Source organism: Podarcis muralis, chromosome 10, assembly GCF_964188315.1.
Source record: "Podarcis muralis chromosome 10, rPodMur119.hap1.1, whole genome shotgun sequence".
Lineage (NCBI taxonomy): Eukaryota > Metazoa > Chordata > Lepidosauria > Squamata > Lacertidae > Podarcis > Podarcis muralis.
The window spans coordinates 53,005,887-53,027,415 of NC_135664.1; the positions used below are offsets into that span (position 1 = coordinate 53,005,887).

At 47.1% G+C, this 21,529-nt stretch overlaps 1 protein-coding gene across 1 annotated transcript; it reads right to left on the reverse strand.

Moving 5' to 3' along the window:
* Positions 1 to 16,963: 16,963 nt before the first annotated feature.
* ASCL1 (achaete-scute family bHLH transcription factor 1) lies at positions 16,964 to 21,129 on the reverse strand. The gene is made up of 2 exons (XM_028745891.2): positions 20,044 to 21,129; positions 16,964 to 18,279 (listed from the first exon to the last, which is right to left on the reverse strand). The coding sequence occupies exon 1, from the start codon at positions 20,812 to 20,814 to the stop codon at positions 20,083 to 20,085; it is 732 nt and encodes a 243-aa protein (XP_028601724.2). The 5' UTR covers positions 20,815 to 21,129; the 3' UTR covers positions 16,964 to 18,279; positions 20,044 to 20,082.
* Between the last annotated feature and the right edge of the window lie 400 nt (positions 21,130 to 21,529).

Below are 21,529 nucleotides of genomic sequence, written 5' to 3' on the forward strand. Positions count from 1 at the left end.
CCACTGCTCCAATTCATCAAGCAGGTCTGCTTCAGATCTCGGCCACTGACATTTATATTGAGCCAGAATAGCTGCGTTGAGGCCAAAGAAGCCTCGTTTCCCTCCCGTCTAGCTGCTCCATGGTGCTTTTCAGGAACAAGTGAGGGCCCTGGCAACGAATCCAAAGGCCCGTCTTGGCATGCGTCTTTAGCTTCAGTGCGGCCTCCTGTACTTAGATGCTGTGCATTGCTATTTGTGTGTCTGCTTTCGCTATACAAATTCCAGGAGACGTCAATCTCCCTCCTTCTTTCTCTTTAGTACTTTACTAAATGAGTGTAATTTCCCCCTGCCCCTTAATGCCTCCCCGCTCCCTCCAAACTCCCTCTTCATCTATGAGCAGCATCACTAATTGCTTTTTAGAGTCCCTTTTCTGCTCTCTGTTCAAAATTCACAGGGCATTCCCTGGCTCCTTTATGCTCCCGTTCTGAATCTTTTCAGCTTCTTTTACAAACTTAGCACTTTCTGGGCCTCCCTTAGTTCTTTGCAAAAAAAAAAAGGGGGGGAGGGAGCTTGCTTTTTTTTTTTTTTTAGCAAAAAAGCACCCACCCTCATCAAGGCCTCCTCCTTTCCCCCCCTCTCTAAAAAGCACATGCATTGTCCCACCTCCCCTTGAATGGGGGGCTTTGTGTGTGGAATTTCCGGAACACAGACCAATGCTGAAGGCTCTGTGTGAGTGGAGGGGCTTTGGGCAAGCAGCCTCCCTTAAGCCCACCCCATTACCACGGTCACTGTTTGCCCTGGACCTTCTAAAAGAACTATTGTTGCTTGTTGCCAGGTATTCCCTAGCAACATTTAAGCCAAACGGTCTCCTCTATTTATGACCCAAACTTTTCAATGGTTTCCAAAACACGTGCTTGTCAACTCAGGAGAATACGCTTCAAACAGGCACACAAAAGGGAGGGGGCATTAGCCGCTGGGCTTTCGCTTAGTTGAAATATGTGTGTTGGGAGTGTTCTTTTTCTAAAGGGGAAAAAAAAATCCTTGTCATTTACCTAGGATCTGTAGCCCAAACAATTGCAGCAAAAGCTTTGCCTCTGTTTCCCTTTTTCTCTCTAGCGCCCATCTCTTAAGTCTGGGAGCCCAGGAGGATCAGGGTGGGTAGCAATAATGGTGTTGGGATAGAACTCTTTGCTGTGCCTATATTGGTGTTCTCAATATGTATGGGGGGTGGTTCCCTTAAAGGAAAGAGGCTTCTTTATCAATTCAAATTGTTTGATTTCCATTAGTGTGTACCTGTTAGAGTCATGTTATCGGATGGAGAGTCAATAGATAGCCGTGTACATGTGACACATTAAGTATAGGAATTTAGAATGTGGTAGAAAAAAAGAAAGCTGGATGAATGAGGTATTTCTGGCAGCATGCCCTGCCAATGTCTTTGCTGTAAAAATAAGACGGTTGAGCCGAACTTTTGTGTATGTTGAACCCCTCCACACACAGATGCCCCCCCCCCCCGGAAACCATTTGAGGGGAGGCAGAAATTTTCACCAACTATGCTGCCACCTGCTTTTTCTTTGAAATGTTGCAGTTCTTTTGTGCACCAGTCCCAGAATGCACTAGGTTTTCAGCCACTGCAGGAATTGCCCCTTCCGCTGCTTCTCTGAGGAGCGCCTCTGCTGCTGCTACTGTTCCAGGAACTACTACCTCTGCAGCCAGCATAAAACTAACCACACTTGGCAGTGACATCCTTAAATAACAGCAGGTGACACTGTGCCATTTGAAGACTATAAGATAAAGTGAAATCCATTGACGCTGGTTGCCTACCATAGTCAACATTAGCCCAGTTGGGACATTATTCACTCCCATGTTGTTCAACAGGATGGTGCTGAGCGGCCTGGCTCTGACATGAGATGTGCCTCCCCAGATACCCATTCGTACAACATGGACATCTGAAGTCAGGAGGCCTTTGCACATAGACACATGCATCTGAAAGTTTCCCTGGAATCTGAAGCCCTCATTGTCGAGGCTTTCAGATTTCAGGGAACTATCTTTGTTACATCCATGCAGGAAGGGTAGACTGGCTTCAGGGAAAGGAGCAAACCCCATTTCAAGCCAGGCCCAAATTCTGAGAGGTCTTGGCCTGGCTAAAGATGATGTGCAACATTTTGAGTTGGAGGAGTCCCCTCAGCTGTGAATTCAGCAGCATCTGTGCTACTTAGCTTGATAGAAACCTGTTCCTCAGGAGTCTGGTTTAGTCAATGGATGGCTCAGCGGCTGTGGCTGGACAGCTCCATGCTCCCAGTTCTTAGGTCTTTGTGTTTTTTGTCAGGCAAACTCAGCATTGCTCCCTTCTATCTCTTGTGGCTTCTATCAAAGCTTCCCTGGTTACTTCCAGATGAGCATTCATCCTGATTGGTTTGTGGGGAGATGAAATGAAGCCAGCTATTTATTGAGCATTTGGTCTTATTTTTTCTTTTGCAGGGAGGTTAGAGGATGTGGCACCAAAGTGTTATCCCACACTTTCCAGTCATTCTTGCCTCACTTTCCCTATTGCACAAAGTCAGGTTTTTTGGGGGCGGGGGCGGGTTCTTGTGCAAAAACCTCTAATCCATTACAGTTGCACAGCCTGAATTGTGTGTGATTGAGTCCTAGCTGAAAATATTGATGGGGTCTGCAAATGCCCCCTGTGTTCAGCCATAGAGCATCTTGATATGTCCAGGATAGAAAAGACTCTAGTCTGAAACCGTGGAGATTATGGTGGTGCTGAATACTGAGCTGGACCGACCAATTGTCCATCTTACGTTGCCCACCAGGATATGCTCACCCCAAGTCTCAAAACCAGGTGGCTCTTACAGTGAGACAAAACACAGGAGCAAATTCTTCACATTTTTCACAGTTGCACAACATCTAAGCATTCATAAGTGCTCTCCTATAGATTGATACATTAATATATTTATGCATTCAAAGCAGTGAGCATACACAATAATACTAATGCTTAATGTTAGAAGCCTCTCTAAATGTCTTCCATAAATACTAAGATGAGATAGGCATTCCTTTATGGATTTATTATATTTTAAATTTTTAAACATTGATAGAGCGTGTGTGTGTGTGTGTGTGTGTGTGTGTGGACACTTCAGGGTAGGGAAAGAAGGAATCTTTAACACTGCCTCCACTTTCCCTCTCCACTTTTGGCTACACAGGATCCTTTTCTCCCAGATATGATCTTCAAATATTTTCAAAATATTTTCATCTAGCGCGCACACACACACACACACACACACACACGGTAGCTATATTGCACAATCCTCTCTCAGAGTTCCTTTTCTTTATTTTAAAAGCAGCAAATTGTGTAAGTATTTTGACTCCCTGCAGATATATATTTAAATGAGTGTTTTAATGAAATTGTTACCATCTACTCAAGAATTACAAGTGAAATTATAATAAGGCCTGTATGTTTTGAAATCTGTTGAGATTTTCAGATTATGTTTATGCCCTGGGCTTCGCAAGATTAACTTTTCTCTTTCAAATGGCATTAAAAGCATTAGGCCTCAATTAATCAGATTTGAAATTTGGAAACAAAGGAAGTATTTTGTCGGCATAATCACTAAGGGGCCATACGCTGGGCTCTTTTCTAACCAGCCTTTTTAAACAATTATTTCAAGTCCTGATTTTGTTGGGTTTGTGTGGGGCGGGCGGGCGGTGTCCCCCTCCCTTTTTTGGACAGGGTAGCAGGGGGTGGGATGAGGGGGGAGGAAGAGTGGAAAAGTAAAAGAAAAGAAGCCACTGAAATCTGGGCTTTGAATTTTGTAAATGAGCTTGCTGCCCAACACACTCCACGGCAAGATAAGGGCAGAATGGCATTTGCCGAAATGCTTTACTATCTCTCCAACAATCCGTCTGGGTTGTGGGCCCCTTGGTAACAGCTTGGCAAATCTGCAAAAGGAATGCAACTATATAGTTTTGTGTGTGGATTGTTGAGTCATTATAGGCTCCAAATTGCACAGCAGATCATTAATCATAGGCCAAGATAGGCAATCGCTGCAGAAACCTGATGAAAAGGATCCCGGAATAATGCCTTCTAAATCATGTTTAACATGCAGACCCTGCCTGCGAAGATATGGAATGGGAGGGGAGGGGAGAGGGAGGGGGGAGGAAATCATCCCTCTTTTAGGAAAGAAAACTTCTACTTATCTTTGATTTGCATTCAGGCCTTCCCTCAATAGTCTTTAAGCCTGTTATTTAATTCATTTTGGTGCCAAGTCCCCATTACAAAGCAAAAAAAAACCCCCAAGGCAAGGTCTATGCAGTCCATGACCAGCAATGGTACACACACACACACACACACACACACACACACACGGCTGCCACAAACTGTCTGTCTTTTCTTGTCAGTTCTGTGTCATTTGTGCCGTTGAACTCTACCAATTTGAAACGCTGACCTCTTCCATAGACAACCTTATTCTCCTCGAGTGAACGAAAGGGCCAAGGCCTACAAACCACTCAAGCGAGAGATAGCAAGAAAAGAGAAAAGTGGTTGACTCGTAAATCAATTTCCATAGGCCACCCAAAACCCATATGCACGGGGACACTGAGTTTTCAGGAAGGCAGGCGGGGTGGGCGTGGGGGTGGGGACACCTTGTGTGAAATTTATTTTTTAACATATTTCATGAAAGTCTTTTTTTTTAAGAATACGGGGGAAACAGAAACCCTGTGTCATCCAGATACAGTGGTACCTTGGTTTAAGAACAGCCCTGTTTACGAACTATGTGGTATAAGAACCGCAAAACCGGAAGTAGTATTCCGGTTGTGAACTTTACCTCGGTCTACGAACGGAATCCGAACGGTGGAAGGGCACCGGTGGCAGGAGGCCTCGTTAGTGAAAGCATGCCTTGATTTAAGAACAGCTTTGGTTTAAGAACAGACTTCTGGAAAGGATTAAGTTCGTAAACTGAGGTACCACTGTATAGATAGATGTAGATATATAGATATATAGGTCTATAGATATATGGGTGTGGGTGCCAGCAGAGTCCTTTTATACCTGTTGTCAGGAATAAAAAAGGAAATGGCAATGCAAAATGCATGAAAAGGGCTTTGTCAGTAACTGTGGAGTTGCTAATAAAGAATGTAAATCGAGTGCACAAAAGTAGGGCTTGGGAGGGATGTGTCTGTTGAAATATAATGTATAAGAGGAGCCCACTGAAATATAATGTATAAGAGGAGCCCACTGTTGAAATATAATGTATAAGTGGGGCCCACTGGATCAAGATAATGCAGCTTAAGAGAGTTCCTGATCAGTGTTCAAATACTCCCTCTCCCAGGATACTCCATTCTTTCCCTGACTCTACCATTGCCACTTCCTCAACAGTAAGTCAGCACTCTGTTCACTGAGCATGCTCAAACTTCATTTGTGGTGCCATGGTTTGGGTGTTAGACTAGGACCTGGGAACTGTACTTTTTTAAGGGTGCTATGCAGAAGGGACGCGGGTGGCGCTGTGGGTAAAAGCCTCAGCGCCTAGGGCTTGCCGATCGAAAGGTCGGCGGTTTGAATCCCTGCGGCGGGGTGCGCTCCCGCTGCTCGGTCCCAGCGCCTGCCAACCTAGCAGTTCGAAAGCACCCCCAGGTGCAAGTAGATAAATAGGGACCGCTTACCAGCGGGAAGGTAAACGGCGTTCCGTGTGCTGCGCTGGCTCGCCAGATGCAGCTTTGTCACGCTGGCCACGTGACCCGGAAGTGTCTCCGGACAGCGCTGGCCCCTGGCCTCTTGAGTGAGATGGGCGCACAACCCCAGAGTCTGTCAAGACTGGCCCGTACGGGCAGGGGTACCTTTACCTTTACCTTTATGCATTTTTAGAAAACCCTTAGGCCCTTCACAGAGTTGCAGTTCCCAGGGATTGACAGTTAAAACCACTCTGAGAATATTAGTTATGTGAGGGGGAAAGGGTTCCTAAGAATTCTGAGTGCCCTTTACCAACTACAGATTCTTGGGGGAAGCCATGGCTGTTTAAAGTGGTATCATAGTCAGCCTGGATAGCTCAGTTGGTTAGAGTGCGGTGCTGAAAAACGCCAAGGTTGCCGGTTTGATCCCCATGTGGGACAGTGGCATATTCCTGCATGGAATTGGACTAGATGATCCTCAGGCTCCCTTCCAATTCAATGATTCTGTCATACTGCTTTAAATGGGACCATGTTCTGTGTGGCCGAGAAAGAGGAGGTAGTTTCTCGTGCCCCTGGCAATTGGTGGCTCAGTTCAGATTCCAGGCTGGGGGCCAGAAATCAATGTAGAAGCATTCTGGGTTTGTCTGAGGGTAAAAAAACTACCCCCAGAAAGAGTGCCTCTTTTGATCTGCATACCCTCCAACATTTATCCATGGAAAATAGGAACATCCCATTCCATAATAATAATTTTACTATTTATACCACCCACATCTTACTAGGTTGCCCAAGCCACTCTGGGCAGCTTCCAACATATATAAAAACATAATGAAACATTAAACATTAAAAAAAGACAAAAAGCTTCCCTATACAGTATTGCCTTCAGACGGCTCATGAGTCGGATAACTCCATACCCTCCAACATTTCTCCAATGAAAATCCAGGATCAAATAAGAAACTGGGATGGTTCTTCTAAATCAGGGGTGTCCCTGGAAAATAGGGATATTTGGAGGGTCTGGATCTGCATGTGTGAATGAATTCTGGATTGTTGCCTTCTAAGCCAAACACATCACAAGAATAAGGAAGCCTGGATCTCTAGCTTTTGTTAATGCTATCACTTGTTTTTCTTTCTCCTCTCATTTTATTGCACATACAGGTAGCCTCGCCTTTCTCTTGAAATGTCACCGCCATTTAATTAGCAATACATTGTGACCTGAAAGTATAATCAGACAAACCAAGGCCATATGGCAGCATTTTAATCTACTCTGCCAAGATATAATCCTGACAAAATGGCTTCTCTTTACAATTGCATTATTTCACGCCTTACCAATACACGGCCTTTTCCAGATTTTTATCCCTGAAGAAACATAAATCACTGTGGAACCAATGCTAATGAAAAGAATAGGAGAGGAAGAGTAATTAGCTGCTCAGAGGATAAAATAAGGATAAAGATTGGTTAGGAACAGTGGTGTATTTGTGGACCCTCTGCACAGCCCTTTTTGGGGGTAACTGCAGAATTAGGTGGCAGCATGGACTGCACCACTTCAGATCACAGGTGAGAAGCAAATTACCATACTCTCTTGGAAACAGAAAACCAGCTCAGCAAGTTAGGAGCTGGTCTACAATCTTTCTCCCTGCTTGCTTAGTTTAAAATTTGCAGGCTTTAAAATAATAGATTGGAGGGAGTTTTCAGAAATGATAACTCCCAGCTGAGCTGAGGTAGGACAGTCTACTTCTCACTTTCAATGCCACCACTGGATCAGGTGGAATAAAAGTCGAACCATGTACATATATGTAAGAACATAAGAAGAGCATTATTGGGTCAGAGAAAAGACCAATCTAGTCCAGGATTTTGTTCTCACAGTGGCCAACCAGATGCATATGGGAAGACTGCAAGCAGGACCTGAATGCAATAGCATCCTCACCACCTGTGATTCTGAGCAGCTGATATTGCCTCCAATGGTAGGAGAACATAGCCATCGTGGCTAGTAGCCATAGCAGGAGTGCCAGTGTGACCCTGAGGCCGTGGGTGCCCGGGGCTGTGGGTGCCATGCAGCATGCACGGCCCTGGTGCTGGATTTTGTGGGTACCTGGCCTCTTCATGGGGGGGAAAACCAGCACTTTGAATTGGGCCCAAAACTAATTGGCAGCCAGTGCAGTTGGACCAGGATCAGTGTAATATGCTCAAACTGTCTCTTCCCCGTGAGCAACCTGGCCACCGAATTCTGCAGCAGCTGACGTATATTAAGATATAAAAGAGTTGCATATAAGCAACTATTTAAAAACAATTATAAATATAAATGTGGTTTAAAACAACACATATACCATATATACTCGAGTATAAGCTGACTTTTTCAGCACATTTTTAATGCTGAAAAAGCCCCCCTCGGCTTATACTCGAGTGAGGGTCCTTTCGGGCTGCTCCTTCCTCCTCCGCCTTTGCCGCTGTCGGCGGTGGAGGAAGAGGAATGAGCAGCCCAAAAACAGTCCTTTCGGGCTGCTTGTTCTTCCTCCGCCACCGCTGCCACCAGGTTTGTGGTGTTGTGAACCAGCTTATACTCGAGTCAATAAGTTTTCCCAGTTTTTTGTGGTAAAATTAGGTGCCTCAGCTTATATTCGGGTCGGCTTATACTCGAGTATATACGGTACATTAAATCAATTCACATCCAAGGTAGATACTAACTGGGATAGTGTTTTAAAGGTTTGTTGTAAGGGGAACATCTTTAGTAAGTGCCAGAATGACCGTAACAGAGAAGGCGCTTGTGTAATATGCAATGGGTTAGGGTTCCACAGGGTAGGTGCTGAGTCCAACATTGTGTGGAATGGACTTCCTGATAGGATGGCATCTGCAGGATGTTATGAAAAGTATGCAGGTATATTATTCCCCACCTGTCCCTTTGAAAAGCACAGAAGGGCTCACCAAGAAAGGATTGGACTCTGATTTAGGGAGGGAAAACCTACAGCCCTCCAGATGTTCCTAGGCTACAACTTCCATCATCTCTGACCCTCGACCGTGCTGACTGATGCTTAGGGGGATTGGAGCAGTCCAACAACATCCGCAGGGCCACATGTTCCCCTTCCATGGGACTTCATTATCATCTCTAAAACAGCATCACTATGATTGCGCCATAGGCAAAAGCCAGAGCCAACAGATATGAGGCCTACCGTTACATTAATTAAACGTTGATTGCATCAGTTAGCTAACAGGTAGATACTCCGGGAGACTTTTAAGGCAGACGCAGGGTCCCCCACTCAGGATTTGAGGGCCCAAAGTGCAGCAGGGTTGGATTCCCACATATTGAAGCAATGTACATTACCATCTAGAGGGGTGATTGTGGTGGTGCATAACTCTAAAATGATCTAACTGCATCACTACCCACACACTCAGTGCTCCCCCTCCTCTTTGCCTTCCAGTATTTCCACAAGGGGTGGAGGTGCGATTTGCTATGGCAGTTGTCTTTTTTTTCTTTTTCTTTTTTAAGATTTCCAGGGGCGCCTGACAGGCAGGGAAAGGAAGGCGTTAATGTTTTCTGACAGGCGACCCCTAATTGTTGCCGCTTTTCTTCTTCGTGGCCTTTTCTGTGAAATTCTGACTTAGGCGAGGAGCAGCATAACAAAATGCTCCGCCATTGAAATGGGTACCTGCTCTTCTCTTTCCACCACTCAGGGAAGGGGAATGGCATTATTCATGAAGATTTTTCAGCTGGTTTTTCCCCTCTCTTCCTTTTAACCAACCTTCGAGTTGGGTGAGAAGACTGGCTGGGCTCCCTTTCTCTGCGAAGGCGGAGCTGCCAAGGGGACAATGGAGCCAAACTGTTTTACCCTGTTCAAGAGATAACTATGCTGTTGAGTTGAACATGAGGAAAATTAATCTTCGGGCCTGTATCAATGATGGCTTCGCACTTTTGTTTGGGAATTGCCTCCGTGGGATTATTAATAATCCTGCACTGGAAAGTGCCGTGACAGTCAACACATAATGGAGGCCTCTGGTGGTGGGGGAGGGAGGAATTTTAAATAAAGTCTTCCTTGCACATTTAAAAGATGAAGCGTGATTTGCTATGGCAGTTGTGGCATAGGGGGACATAGGCTGGTTGGCCCCAGGGGATGGGTGGGAAGGGTGGTTGGTCTTAAAACCTAAAACTTGCTACTGACAAAGTATGACTTTTTTATGATGATGATGATGATGATGATGATGATGATGATGATAATAATAATAATAATAATAATAATAATAATAATAATAATAATAATATACCACCCTTCATCTGAGGATCTCAGGGCAACTGACAAGATGAAAAAACAAAATATGTTATTTTTTATTTTTTATCTTCTTCTTATATTTCATTTGTGAATTGCTTCCTATGAAGCATCCCCAAGCAATTTCACAATACAACAAAAACATGCCTGAAACTCTGTATGTGTATGTATCGGTCAAAGCAATAGCAGATATAAAAACAGGCCGTCAGGAAGCAGGTTCTTCTCTCATTGAAATCAGTGCAACCTCAACATGCTTAATGCCTCCACTGGATCGTATACCTTACTCTGGCTTAAATGATGGTAGTGGCAGCATTTGACAAAGCTCAGATCCATCCTGGTGCCTTCCAGATCTTTTTGCACTCTTGACACCCCACCCACCAGCCCCAATGACCAAGGCTAGTGGTCAGACAGGATAGGACCTGCAGTCAAGCAACATCTGGAGGGTGACAAGTCCTTCATCCCTGTTCTGTGCAGTAAATAAATAAGTGCACACAGGTCAAACATCAGAAACGGCACTATTGAGAAACCAGTAGGAGAACATTTCAGCATAGCAGGATGTTCTGTTCCTGACCTTAAGCTGGTTGTCCTTGAACAGAACCTCAAAGAGAGACACATTCCAGCATGAAACTGCTGAGTTAGTTTTCTAGGAAATTTAATTCTATTGCTTATGGTTTGAATTGAGATTAGAGTGGTTTTCTAATCACAATAGATGCATTACTTGGCTCACCAATACCAGAATGTTTGTGCAATCACCAAAACTGCACTTTTAACTATTATGGTTTTACATTTATTATCACCATCTTTTTTTGTTTTTACATTATTTCCCTCTGACTTCTCTATATCCTCCTGCACCATGTGTGTAAATATGCCTTGCAATTTCTATTAGCCAGTTCTCAGGTCTATGGCTGTTGTTGTTGAGTGCCAGATCGGCCATGAATAAAGTTTATCTCAGCCATGACTTGATTGTCTGGTCTCCATTACTGAGGCCTGGGTGGGAGAGCAGGGTGGAGTTGCTCACCTAGCTGTGCCCACCTGGATATTCGGCACAGCATCAGGGCAGAGTTGAGGGCCGAGGAGGGAAAGTCGCTGTGGTCTATAGAAATTCTCTTTCTCTCTCCAAACTTTTTGTCCAGCTGAATGGAGATCTAGTGTGTTTGTTCTTGGTGTTGGGTAATTGGGACAGATTAGGGATTCTGCTGCCCAGCAGTCTTTCTGTCTGAACTGGCAGACCTGGTGAAAGGTGGTCATGTCGAGGGTTCCCAGATTGTTGGTTCTGAGGGACTTCAACATCCATGGCAAGGCAATTGGCTCTGGGGAGGCTCAGGGCTTCATGGCTGCCATGACAACCATGGGGCTGTCCCAGCATGTCATCGGCTTGATGTATATTGCAGGTCACACTCTGGATCTTGTTTTTTTGATTGGGTGGGGGGAAAGTGATCTGAAAGTGGGGGATATTGGCACCAGTCCCTTGTGATGGTCAGAGCAATTCCTGTTGAGCTTTAGGCTTTCAGCACCTTTTGCCCTCTGCGGAGGCAAGGGACCTATTAGGATGGTCCAGCAAGTTGGAGGTTGAGGGATCCAATTGGTTTCCAGGGGATTTTTCAGCTGATATAACTGGCAGTCCTGTCAATGCCCTGGCCAATCTGTGGAACATCAGGATGGCTCGGCCCATTGACACGATCACCCCTGAGCACCCCCTCCCGCTTCGCTGAGCTCGTTTGGCTCCTCCAGAGCTTAGGACAAAGAAACAAGCTGGGAGACAGCTTGAACACAAACGGAGGAAAACTCGAGACAAATGAAACCGAACTCTGGTGACTGTGCACTGAGCTTACTTGGTGGGAGGCAGCAAAGAAGGCATACTGTATTTCATCATCACCAGTGTGGTGTAGTGGTTAAGAGCGGTAGACTTGTAGCGGTGGTAGAACCGATGGTAGCTTGGCGTGACTTGTTTGCCAAGCACTCTGAGGATAAAATCGCTTGCATTTGTTGGGACCTTGACTCTGCTATTACAGTGGTACCTTGGTTTAAGAACAGCATAGTTTATGAACAACTTGGATTAAGAACGCTTCAAACCCGGAAGCAGGTGTTTTGGTTTGTTAACTTTGCCTTGGAATAAGAACGTTTCACTTCCTGTTAAGTGTGCTCCATTTGTAAATTGAGTCCCCCACTGCTATGGGAAAGCACGCCTTGGTTTAAGAATGCTTTGGTTTAAGAACGGACTTCTGGAATGGATTAAGTTCGTAAATCAAGGTATACAACTGTATAGTGGTTGAATCTCAAGAGACATCCAGAGCACAGTCTAGTCCTGTTATGTTGTTTGAGTTTCAGTTGGTGCAGCTTGAGGATGTGGACAAGGCGCTTGGATCAATTTGGGTGACTACTTGTGCTCTGGACTACTGTGCCCTTCTTGGCTAATAAAATCCAGCAGAAAGAAGACAGCTGTCTGGGCCAGGGAGGTAGTCAATGCCTCATTATAAGAGGGGGTGGTTCCTACCTGGTTGAAGAGGGCAGTGATAAGACTGCTTCTTAAGAAGCCATCCCTTGATTCTGAGAACCTAACCAACTACCAGCCAGTTGCCAGCATCCCTGGGAAGGGGCAAAATACGTCCTCACAAGCACACACACCCAGAAAGCAAAGTAGTATTTATTTCTAGTTACAAGTATAGCCCAGCATTCCTCCCTGGAAGTCAAGGTGGTGTACATGTCCCCCTCTTCATTTCATCCTTGTACCCCTGTGAGGTGGGTTAGGACAAAATATTTGATTTCAAGCAAAAGTAGTCTAGGCTTTTGCAGTAGAGAGCTGGTGCATCATAGCAACCACCAGACTACTCTCTTTGAAATCTGTATTAGTCCTACGTTCACATTTTGCTTCTACCTTGCTCTCACTTGGTGGGGTGGGGGGCTAGCCAGGTTTTTTGCCCTGGGTGAAGCCTCCAGAGGAGCACCATTGCGGCTCCCAGCTTGTGTGTGTGTACGTAAATGTGCAGGGAGGGTGTGTGCCAAACTGGGTCTTAGACATGGATGAAATAAAGCCCACTTTCGCCCCTGCACATAAAATAGTAATATCAATCCTAATAGGCTGTAATCCTGGACACGTCTACCCAGTCGCAAGCAACACCATGTTCCGTTGAGCTTGCTCCCAAGGTAGTGTGCACAGGATTGTAGCCTTGAAGTGCAATCCTATGCACATTTACTCCGAAGACACCCCTGCCGAGTTCAAAGGGGGCTTTCTCCCATGTAATCATGCACAGAACTGCAGCTATAAAGGGTTTCCCCAGGCATCCCGAAAGGCCATGCTTTCTTAATACACCCGATAGCTGCGATCCTGTATGCAGCGCCTGAAATGGACGTGACCCCCTTCCCAAACATGCGCTAGGATCGGGGCCGCCTCCCGGAGATGCCTGCTAGAAGGAAGATTTCTTCCTACACTTGAGACTTTTCTTTTCTCATTTGGCAGGCCACCTGCTCTCGCCTCCCCTCGCCCACCCGGGAAAAGAAACACGTCGTGAGAGGGCCATCCTCTCCAAGTTGGGCGGCCCTTCCAAAGTGCAGGCTGAGCAAGGAGGAGGCGGCAAGAATGCAGAAGCTTGGCTCCGGCGCCGGCGGCGTTCCCCTTTCCTCGGCGCCTCCCTCTGGCTCCCCGGCCTGGCCTGCCCCGCCGCACCCGCCACCTCTGCTTTCAATGGGCGGGCGGGCGGAGCGCCCCTTCCGGCGGCTGTTCCCTGAATGGCGGCGCCCGCGCGGGAGGGGCCCGGGGCGCGCGCGAGGATGACAGAGGGCGCATGCCTGCAGCCAATCAGCGCCGGGAACAAACTGGGACGGCCCGAGAGCCTGAATAAATCATTAAGCTTGACACGCGCGCCTCAGTCTCCCCGGGCTGCGCTGCGCTGCGTCTCGGCAAGGCTGCAGACAAAAGGGAAGGCTGTCCTGTAACTTCCACCTGCGCGTCAAAGGTGTTGTAGGGTGGAGGGGAAGGGGAGATCGGGACCCCCCAAAGACTGCTCGCCTTGCAGCTCCAGCAGCCCGAGCCTGAGCTGGTTTACTGGGGATCGAAGCAGGATCACAAGGTCCTGAAATCTTTCCAGGAATTAGAATAGTCAGGCACGGTGAGATGGTGGGAGAGGTTAGGAAAGTTGCTATCTGTGCTCCCGCAGCAAAAGTTTGCTGAAAACACGCGGCAAAAAAGGTATATGGTGTTTGATTCAGGGTTGAATATATATACTTTAAAGCCGATCCGTTTACGATAATCTCAGTAAGCATAGACGCAAACTCCTAGGGGGGCGAGGTCCCTTGGTCCCTCAATAAAATATTTGGGGGGGCACCCTGCTCCCCAGTTGATGGGCATTGCCATTCAAATAGAGTATTGTGCGCGCTCCACATCTTGTGATCGATTATGTGGGGCGGGGCTTACCTGGCTCCGCCCTCAATATTTTATTCAAGTTGACACCCCTGTCAGTAAGCCTTGTAAGTTTAGCATTAAAGGTTTAAATGGATGGCATTATTTCTTCCTCCTCGGACCCTCGCTCAATGGAAGCGAAAGCTAAACCCCTGATGGTGGGCGTGATGCATATTACGCCCGCACTTGGATATTGATCGATGGCGAAAGAGTGGGGCCTAGGCCTTTAAACTCTTAGTCCGCATGCAAGATGGGAATCGATGCGCCAACTTCTTCCCGATCAGTTTAAGAAGAGTCGAGGGGGGCGAGCATTGGTCACTGGGAGTTTTCTTCTTGCTGGCACTGAGCTCCGTTCTGTCCTGATTTAGGGTTAGCTAAAAAAAATTATAAAGCGGTGGAGGAAAAAGGCCATTAAAGCAGGATCCAAATAAAAACTGAATCGAACTCCTTTTCTTTCTTTTTCTGGGCACCCGAAACGGTATCGATCACCTTGCCTCCATCTGCGAGAAGGTGCACGCGGATCTATCTCTGCGCACAATTTCTGTTACCTCCCGTCATTGTGTCCCAACACACACACACTCGCCAAAACAATGTTGGCTGCGCAGACATAACAAATTGGGGGTCTCTTTTTTGTCTTTCCCACATGCAACGGGCGACTGCTCCGGTTGGGTGTCGGCGGCTCTTTTTGCCTATTTAATGCCAGCGACTCCAACCTAACGAACCAACCTGCCCTGCAGTGTGTGCTCGCCCTGCTTTTTAAAGAGCGTTTATTGAATTGCCCCTTGTTTCGTTCGCGCAGTTATTCTTTGGGAAAGAAAAGTGGAAAAGTGGTTGAGGTGCATTGGGCAAATATGGCTCGATTTCTACGAATCCCCTTCCTCTAACAACGCCTAACAATTTCCATCGGTATCTCTGGTTCTTTCGCCCCTAACGCGTCCTCCGCCCCCGCCCCCCTCCCTCCATATAGCGCTAGCTGAGTAGCTTGAAAACTTGAGAGTACCATAAAATAGATGCTCCCTGATTTATGGAGTTTACTAAGGCTGAATCCGTCTTGTCAGAGCCCCTGAATAGCTTTGCCTCCCAGCACAAGAAAAGGCTTTGTGTTGCTAAGCGATTAGAGCAGATGTAATGAGATTTCGCTCCAGCCTGCCCTGCACTTTCCTATCTCCAGTGAAATGGTGTGGGTCTTTGGGGGGGGGCGGGGGGCGAAAGGTTTGGGTTCCTGCCCGCTTCTGACTTCGTTACAAGGAGCGCCGTAACTTTGCCTCTTGATTTCACGAGTCTGGATATTGACTATTCAGAGGAGAAGAAAAGCGCGCGGGTGGGGGGAAAGAGAGAGGGAGGGAAAAAAAAAAGAGAACACCTGTCTCCATAAGGAACAGAAAATTTGGTCTTTGAGTATCAGAATGAGACATTGTCGTAATGGGATACACATAGCCATAAATTACTTGCTAAACTTCATTTGCATACCTTATCTCTACAGCCTTGTAAAGGTGGGTAAACAAACGAAAAAGGGAGCCACCTTTTAAATAGCATAAAAAAGCGGCAGAAGAGAATGTAACCGTTATTATTTTCCTAATCAAACAAAACTTGCAAGATCGGTTAAAACGAGTGCTTGTACTGAATGGGCAATCCAATGGTTTCTTTACTCCTGCCTCCCCCTCCCGCAGCATATTAATGGACGAGGGGAGAAAGTAGAGGAGGGGAAGGAGGCCGCATGTATGGCAATGCAATGCTGCCAAATTAAATAAAATTCCGTTATAGTCCAGTGCATGAAGACTTTCTGTATTAATTTATTCGCGTAGCATTGTTTTTCTCTCTCTCTTTCTTCCATTTTTTTAAAAAGCAGGATAGATTTTTTTTTTTTTTAGAAACATTGGCTACCTCCTTTTTTATTTTATTAGATGCGTTTTGCGCTTGGCTTTCCGCTTGGCTTGGCGCACGCAAACTGAATTTGCAAGCAAGGCGGGAGGAGCTAAGCAAGAAACGGGGAGGTGGAAAGGGACGAGGGGGAGAGAATGAACCAGAGGCGGATTCTAGTCACGTCTTTGCTAACTGACAACAAGGAGACTAGCCAAAAAGGGGAAAAAAGCGGGGAGGGGGAAGAGACCCAATTTCTTTTTGAATCTTGGTAATTGGGCACTTTTACACGCAGATCACGCTGTTGGGGGAACGTAAAAAACAGGCCAGCTAGATCGGCGTATTGAATCTCAGGCGCGCACTTTCTGCGGCTTTGCTGCCCGCCATCCCGTTTCATGTTTCTCATACGCCAGCGCTTCTCTAACATGGTTTTAAGGGATATTGCCTGATAAACATCTTTGATTTTCTTGTGTACACCCTGTTATATAGCACTAGAAAGTGGAGAACAGAGGTATCAGATTTTTAAAAAGAGCTCCCTCCCTGCTAGGATTCATTCTTTGGTGGGGTATGATGTGTAGATGCAGAAAGGGAAACTAAGCAGGCAGACCTCTCCCTACTTCATACACGTTTGGAAAACCCAGCAGCAGAAGAGCAACTACTGCAATATCCTTGTAGGCCTGCTTATTTTGAATCCTCACATGCACACAGATTGAGCCCCAGAAGTGTAATATCCCCCTCTGTGAATATTTGACTCTTCTTATACATGGAAAACATAGGGAAGAAAAGAAAATCAAGATATGCAGTAGAACCAGGAAGACGTTGCTTTAATTGAAACAAAAGGTTTTATTACCAAACTAGTTTGTATAAAACATGGTTATACATGATTTTTGTAAGTTTGTAATAAAACAGTGTGAAAAGGCAGTAGTAAAAGTTTTCTTTTTCTTCAAAAGGCAGCAGCTTGTAAAATAAATAGCTACCATTTTGCGTTTGGACAATAGCTGCATAAACTTTGTTCACTTTGAACAATTGTTTAATAACATTATTAATACATTAGCAAAGTTTCTATAAAAAAGTAAGACACATCGGTGCTAAAGTACATCCGGAGGCATTTCCAAGTCCTTTACAAGACCACATGACAAAAACATGGCAGTTGTAAGGTCATTTTGACTACGCATCTAGATATGAAGAGGTAATAAGCATTACATATCATTTAAAAAGTTATCAAGATATACACATTTTAAACCATTTGTACAAAAAAAGTCTATAAATTTCTCTGTCTCTTATATACAAAAATAGCTTAATATATCCCCAAAATTGGTTAGGATTGATACAAATAGATTTTTTTTTATATAATAAAAAGTTCACAAGAAAAAATTGGAAGCATTTTATGATGGGGATGGTAGGGAGGAAGTGGATGAAGGAGAGAGGGAAACGTCAGAGGATTCTTTGAATACAGCATAGTTTTGATTTTCAAAATCTCCACAAGTACTAGGCAACAGGAGTGTCCTTTGCACACTTATTTAAGAGCAAGTCCCACTGAATCTAGTAAACAGACACAGGATTCGTCTGCACAGCTGCAGTCCTAAAGCCATATACTTGGGAAGAAGTCCCACTGAATGCTGTGGGGCTTACTTCTGAGTAAGTATGCTAGGATTGCACTGTGTTTTGTGTCCAGAAAGCTGCGAGTGAAACAGTCTTTCCAAAGAAGCAATACTGTATTTATTTCAACAAAACGGGAAGCTCATTGCTCTGTTGAAGATGTATATGATGTATATAGGCAGTGTTGTTTAACTTTGGGGGTACTGAATAGGCAGATAGTTGCTCTTGGGCCTCCTGTTGCTACTAAGCCCGTTGTGCAGCCTGATCCTATGTATGTGAATGTCACTGAGGCTGCAATCCTGTGCAGGCTTATCTGGGAGTAGTTGAGTCCCATTCCGCTAAATGGGGCTAACTTCCAAGTAAACATACATAGAATTGGGCTGCATGTCTCTTCAAAACAGCCTGGAGTGCAAAGGCAGAATCAGGGAGTGCTTCCGGTTTCTTGCAAATGCAGTCAAACTCATTCTGTGCTTCACTGTCTTGACTTTTCTTCCTTTCCATAGTGGGAAGAAAACAGATGCAACCGTTTTTCAGCAAGTCCTGTAACAACATAAGGAGAGAGAGGTAAGCATCAAGGCTTAATCCAAGTTGTGACAAGGACACAATTGGTTTTGGCATGCCAGCTCCATTAAGTGATCATTCTGCTCAGAAAGACACATCCGCTTCACAGCAAGGCCTACAATTCTGTTACGTTGAATTTTTTGGATTCAACTCAAAGATGCTTCTGAGTAAATTATTCAGGACTGCAGTGTAGATCCCAGTGACTTCAATGGGTGCAATTCCAAAGTCCTGAACACACTTACAGTAATGCATATCAACTCACAAAAAGTCCCATTATGATAAATGGGGCTTCTTCCCCAGAAAGTGTGCATAAGGCTTCAGTCCTAAATCTTACTAGGGAGGAGGTCCCACTGAAAACAGTGGCAGAGATCCCACTGGACTGGGTCGCATTTAAGATTAAGTAATCACATTCATTACACTGGCGTGATGGACCTCAAGCAGCCTCCCATCCAGGCACTGGCTAGACCTGGGATCTAAGTGACCTCACATAGTGTCCTTTGACCACAGTATGGGTCCTGTTAGCTTCCACAGAACTGGCATCCAGACATATTTGGAATGAAGCCCCTTTAACAGTTCTATATCATAATATAGATCTATTGGCCCTCTCATAGGACACAGCAGGAAGTTAAACCAATGGAATATTCTTCTGAGTTATTATTTTGAGTACCAATTGGCAGGAATCCAAGTGTGCTAGCTTACGGTTTATCATGGTTTTGTTGTTGTTTTAGTGTTTTGATTCATGTAGGCAAAATATTGTTGTGATATACATTAGATAGTGAATGGGAAATAAATAAAGGTTAAGGGCAGTATTGACCTAGCTGCTCAGTGAGATCCCAGTTGAAGGCTACAAACCATTTTCCAGGCCTACTGCATATTAAGCATTTTGCTGACTACAGAAGCCCAGTCTTGGAGTCAGGCTATGTAATACACAAGCCACTTAGGCCAGTGTTGTCTCACTGACAGATCCTACTAAAGTTGACCACTACACTGACTTCCAGGAGTACTTCTGGAGCACTTAGTTATTTGCAGTTTTGTAATCAAATAGGGCTAGTCCAAAGTAGGTCCCACCTCCCCATAGGGCACTCAGAATGTATCTCAGTATTGAACACTGAATAAAGAGAGGAAAAGAAAAGAGAAGCATAGGCACCCTACACTCCATTTGCCATGGACCAAGAGGGCTCTTTTTTCACCCGGAGCCCAAGCAGGGCAAGTAGTCCATGGACTGCAACCTACCACTCTGGAGAAGAGCCACTGAGCTCAGCATGATACAGGTCAATCAACTCCCATCAATTTTAATGAGATGGTGTCCTCCACTCCTAAGCTCTTGTTAGGTGCATTTGCACATGCTTATCCTCCCCGTCAAAGTTGTTTTGATTGTAACCTCCTTGGGGCAGCGGCCTTGCCTTTCCTCACTCCGACGAGTGCCATGTGTACTGATGGTAAAGGAAAAATAGCCGACTAAAAGCACGAGGCTCTTAATCACAGGGTTGTGGGTTCGAGTCCCACCTTGGGCAAAAAAGATCCCTGCAGTGCGGAGGGAGGGTTGGGCTAGATGGGGTCCCCCTTCCAGCTCTATGGTTCTATGCAGGGGGTTGGACTAGATGACCCTCGGGGGTATCTTCCAGCTCTAGGTTCTAGAAAAGAACAAACCCTTCTTCCTTTCCAACCTGCCAGCAACGGAGCCCCGCCACGACCCCCTCCCCGCTCGCCCCCCGCCCGAGAAGCTGCTTCAGCCAAACCCACCTGCTGCCCAGCCAGCGCCAAGAGGGCCTCCGGGGCCTCTCAGAACCAGTTGGTGAAGTCCAGGAGCTCCTGCTCTTCGGGGCTGAGGGGATCGTAGGACCCTTCGTCCGAGGAGTAGGAGGAGACGGGCGAGCCCGCCATGGAGTTCATGTCGTTGGGGTAATTGGGGGAGATGGTGGGCGAGAGGACGCCGGCCTGGAAGGCGGCGCTGACGGCGTCGTGCTCGTCGAGGAGCTGCTGCAGGGCCCGGATGTACTCGACGGCCGAGCGCAGCGTCTCCACTTTGCTCATCTTCTTGTTGGCGGCGCCGTTGGGGACGTGCTCGCGCAGCGTGGCGAAGCCCAGGTTGACCAGCTTCACGCGGTTCCTCTCGCGCTCGTTCCGCCGCGCCACCGCCGCCGGCTGCTGCTGAGGGAGGCTGTAGCCGAAGCCGCTGAAGTTGAGGCGCCGCTTGCAGCGCATCAACTCCGGCGACGACGAGCGAGGGCGCTTCACCTGCTGCTGCTGCGGCTGCTGCGGCAGGGGCTTCGGCGCAGCCGCAACAGGCGCTTTGACGCCGCCGCCGGGAGAGGACTGGTGCTGCGGGTGGCCCGCCAACGCCGGGCTGAGCTGCTGCTGCTGCTGCTGCTGCTGCTGGTGCGCGCTCTGGGAAGCGGCCACTGCAGCCGCCGCCGCGGCCGCCGCGAAGAAGCAGGCGGGCTGGAGGAAAGGCGCGGGAGGCGGCGGCTGGCTGGCGACGCTGTCCATCTTGGTGGGGCTGGCGCTGGCCATTGGGCGGCCGCACGGACGAGGAAAGGCGCGCGGCTTGTGCTGGCCTGAGGCGCGGGAAGGAGAATTTGGTTTCTTTTTGAAAAAAATAAAAAGAAAGGGGGAAAAAGGCTTGCGGGTGTAGAGCGCGAGCGAGCTCAGATGGCACCGCCGGCTTGGCCTCCTCCCCTTTCTTTGGAACCGAGGGAGGCTCGTGGCGCTCGCGTGTGCGCAGCCCGCTTCGCCAAACCCCTTTTGCCAAAAACGTCCAGAGATTGTGTCTCTTATAAGGGGCGGCCGGAGCTGGGCTCGCTGTTGTGGCCCCCCCTCCCGCTCGCCCCACGGCCGCCGCCTTTTCTCTTCACACTCTTCCCCCCCCCCCCCGCGCGCTCGCTCGCGCCGCCTCCTATCGCTGCCTCTCTTCGCACACACGCACGCACTCTCTCTCTCTCTCTGTGCACCTTGCGCCTTCCACACTCCCCGGCTTTGCAATGAGTGGCCGCGAGTCGGGGAAGTGCTGCCCGTCTTTTCATGACCGGTCCGGAGAAGGGTGTTGTGTGTGTGTGTATGTGTGTAAAAAAAGAATTGGATGGAAAAGGCACAACACACAGAGACGCGCGCGCACGCACACACACAGAGGAGCAAACCCGCGTGCACGCGCGCTGGACCCAACTCCGCCTCCTCTCCCCCCACCGCTCCGCTTGCAAGGTTTGTTGTTGCAAGTGCGTGCGCCCGGCGC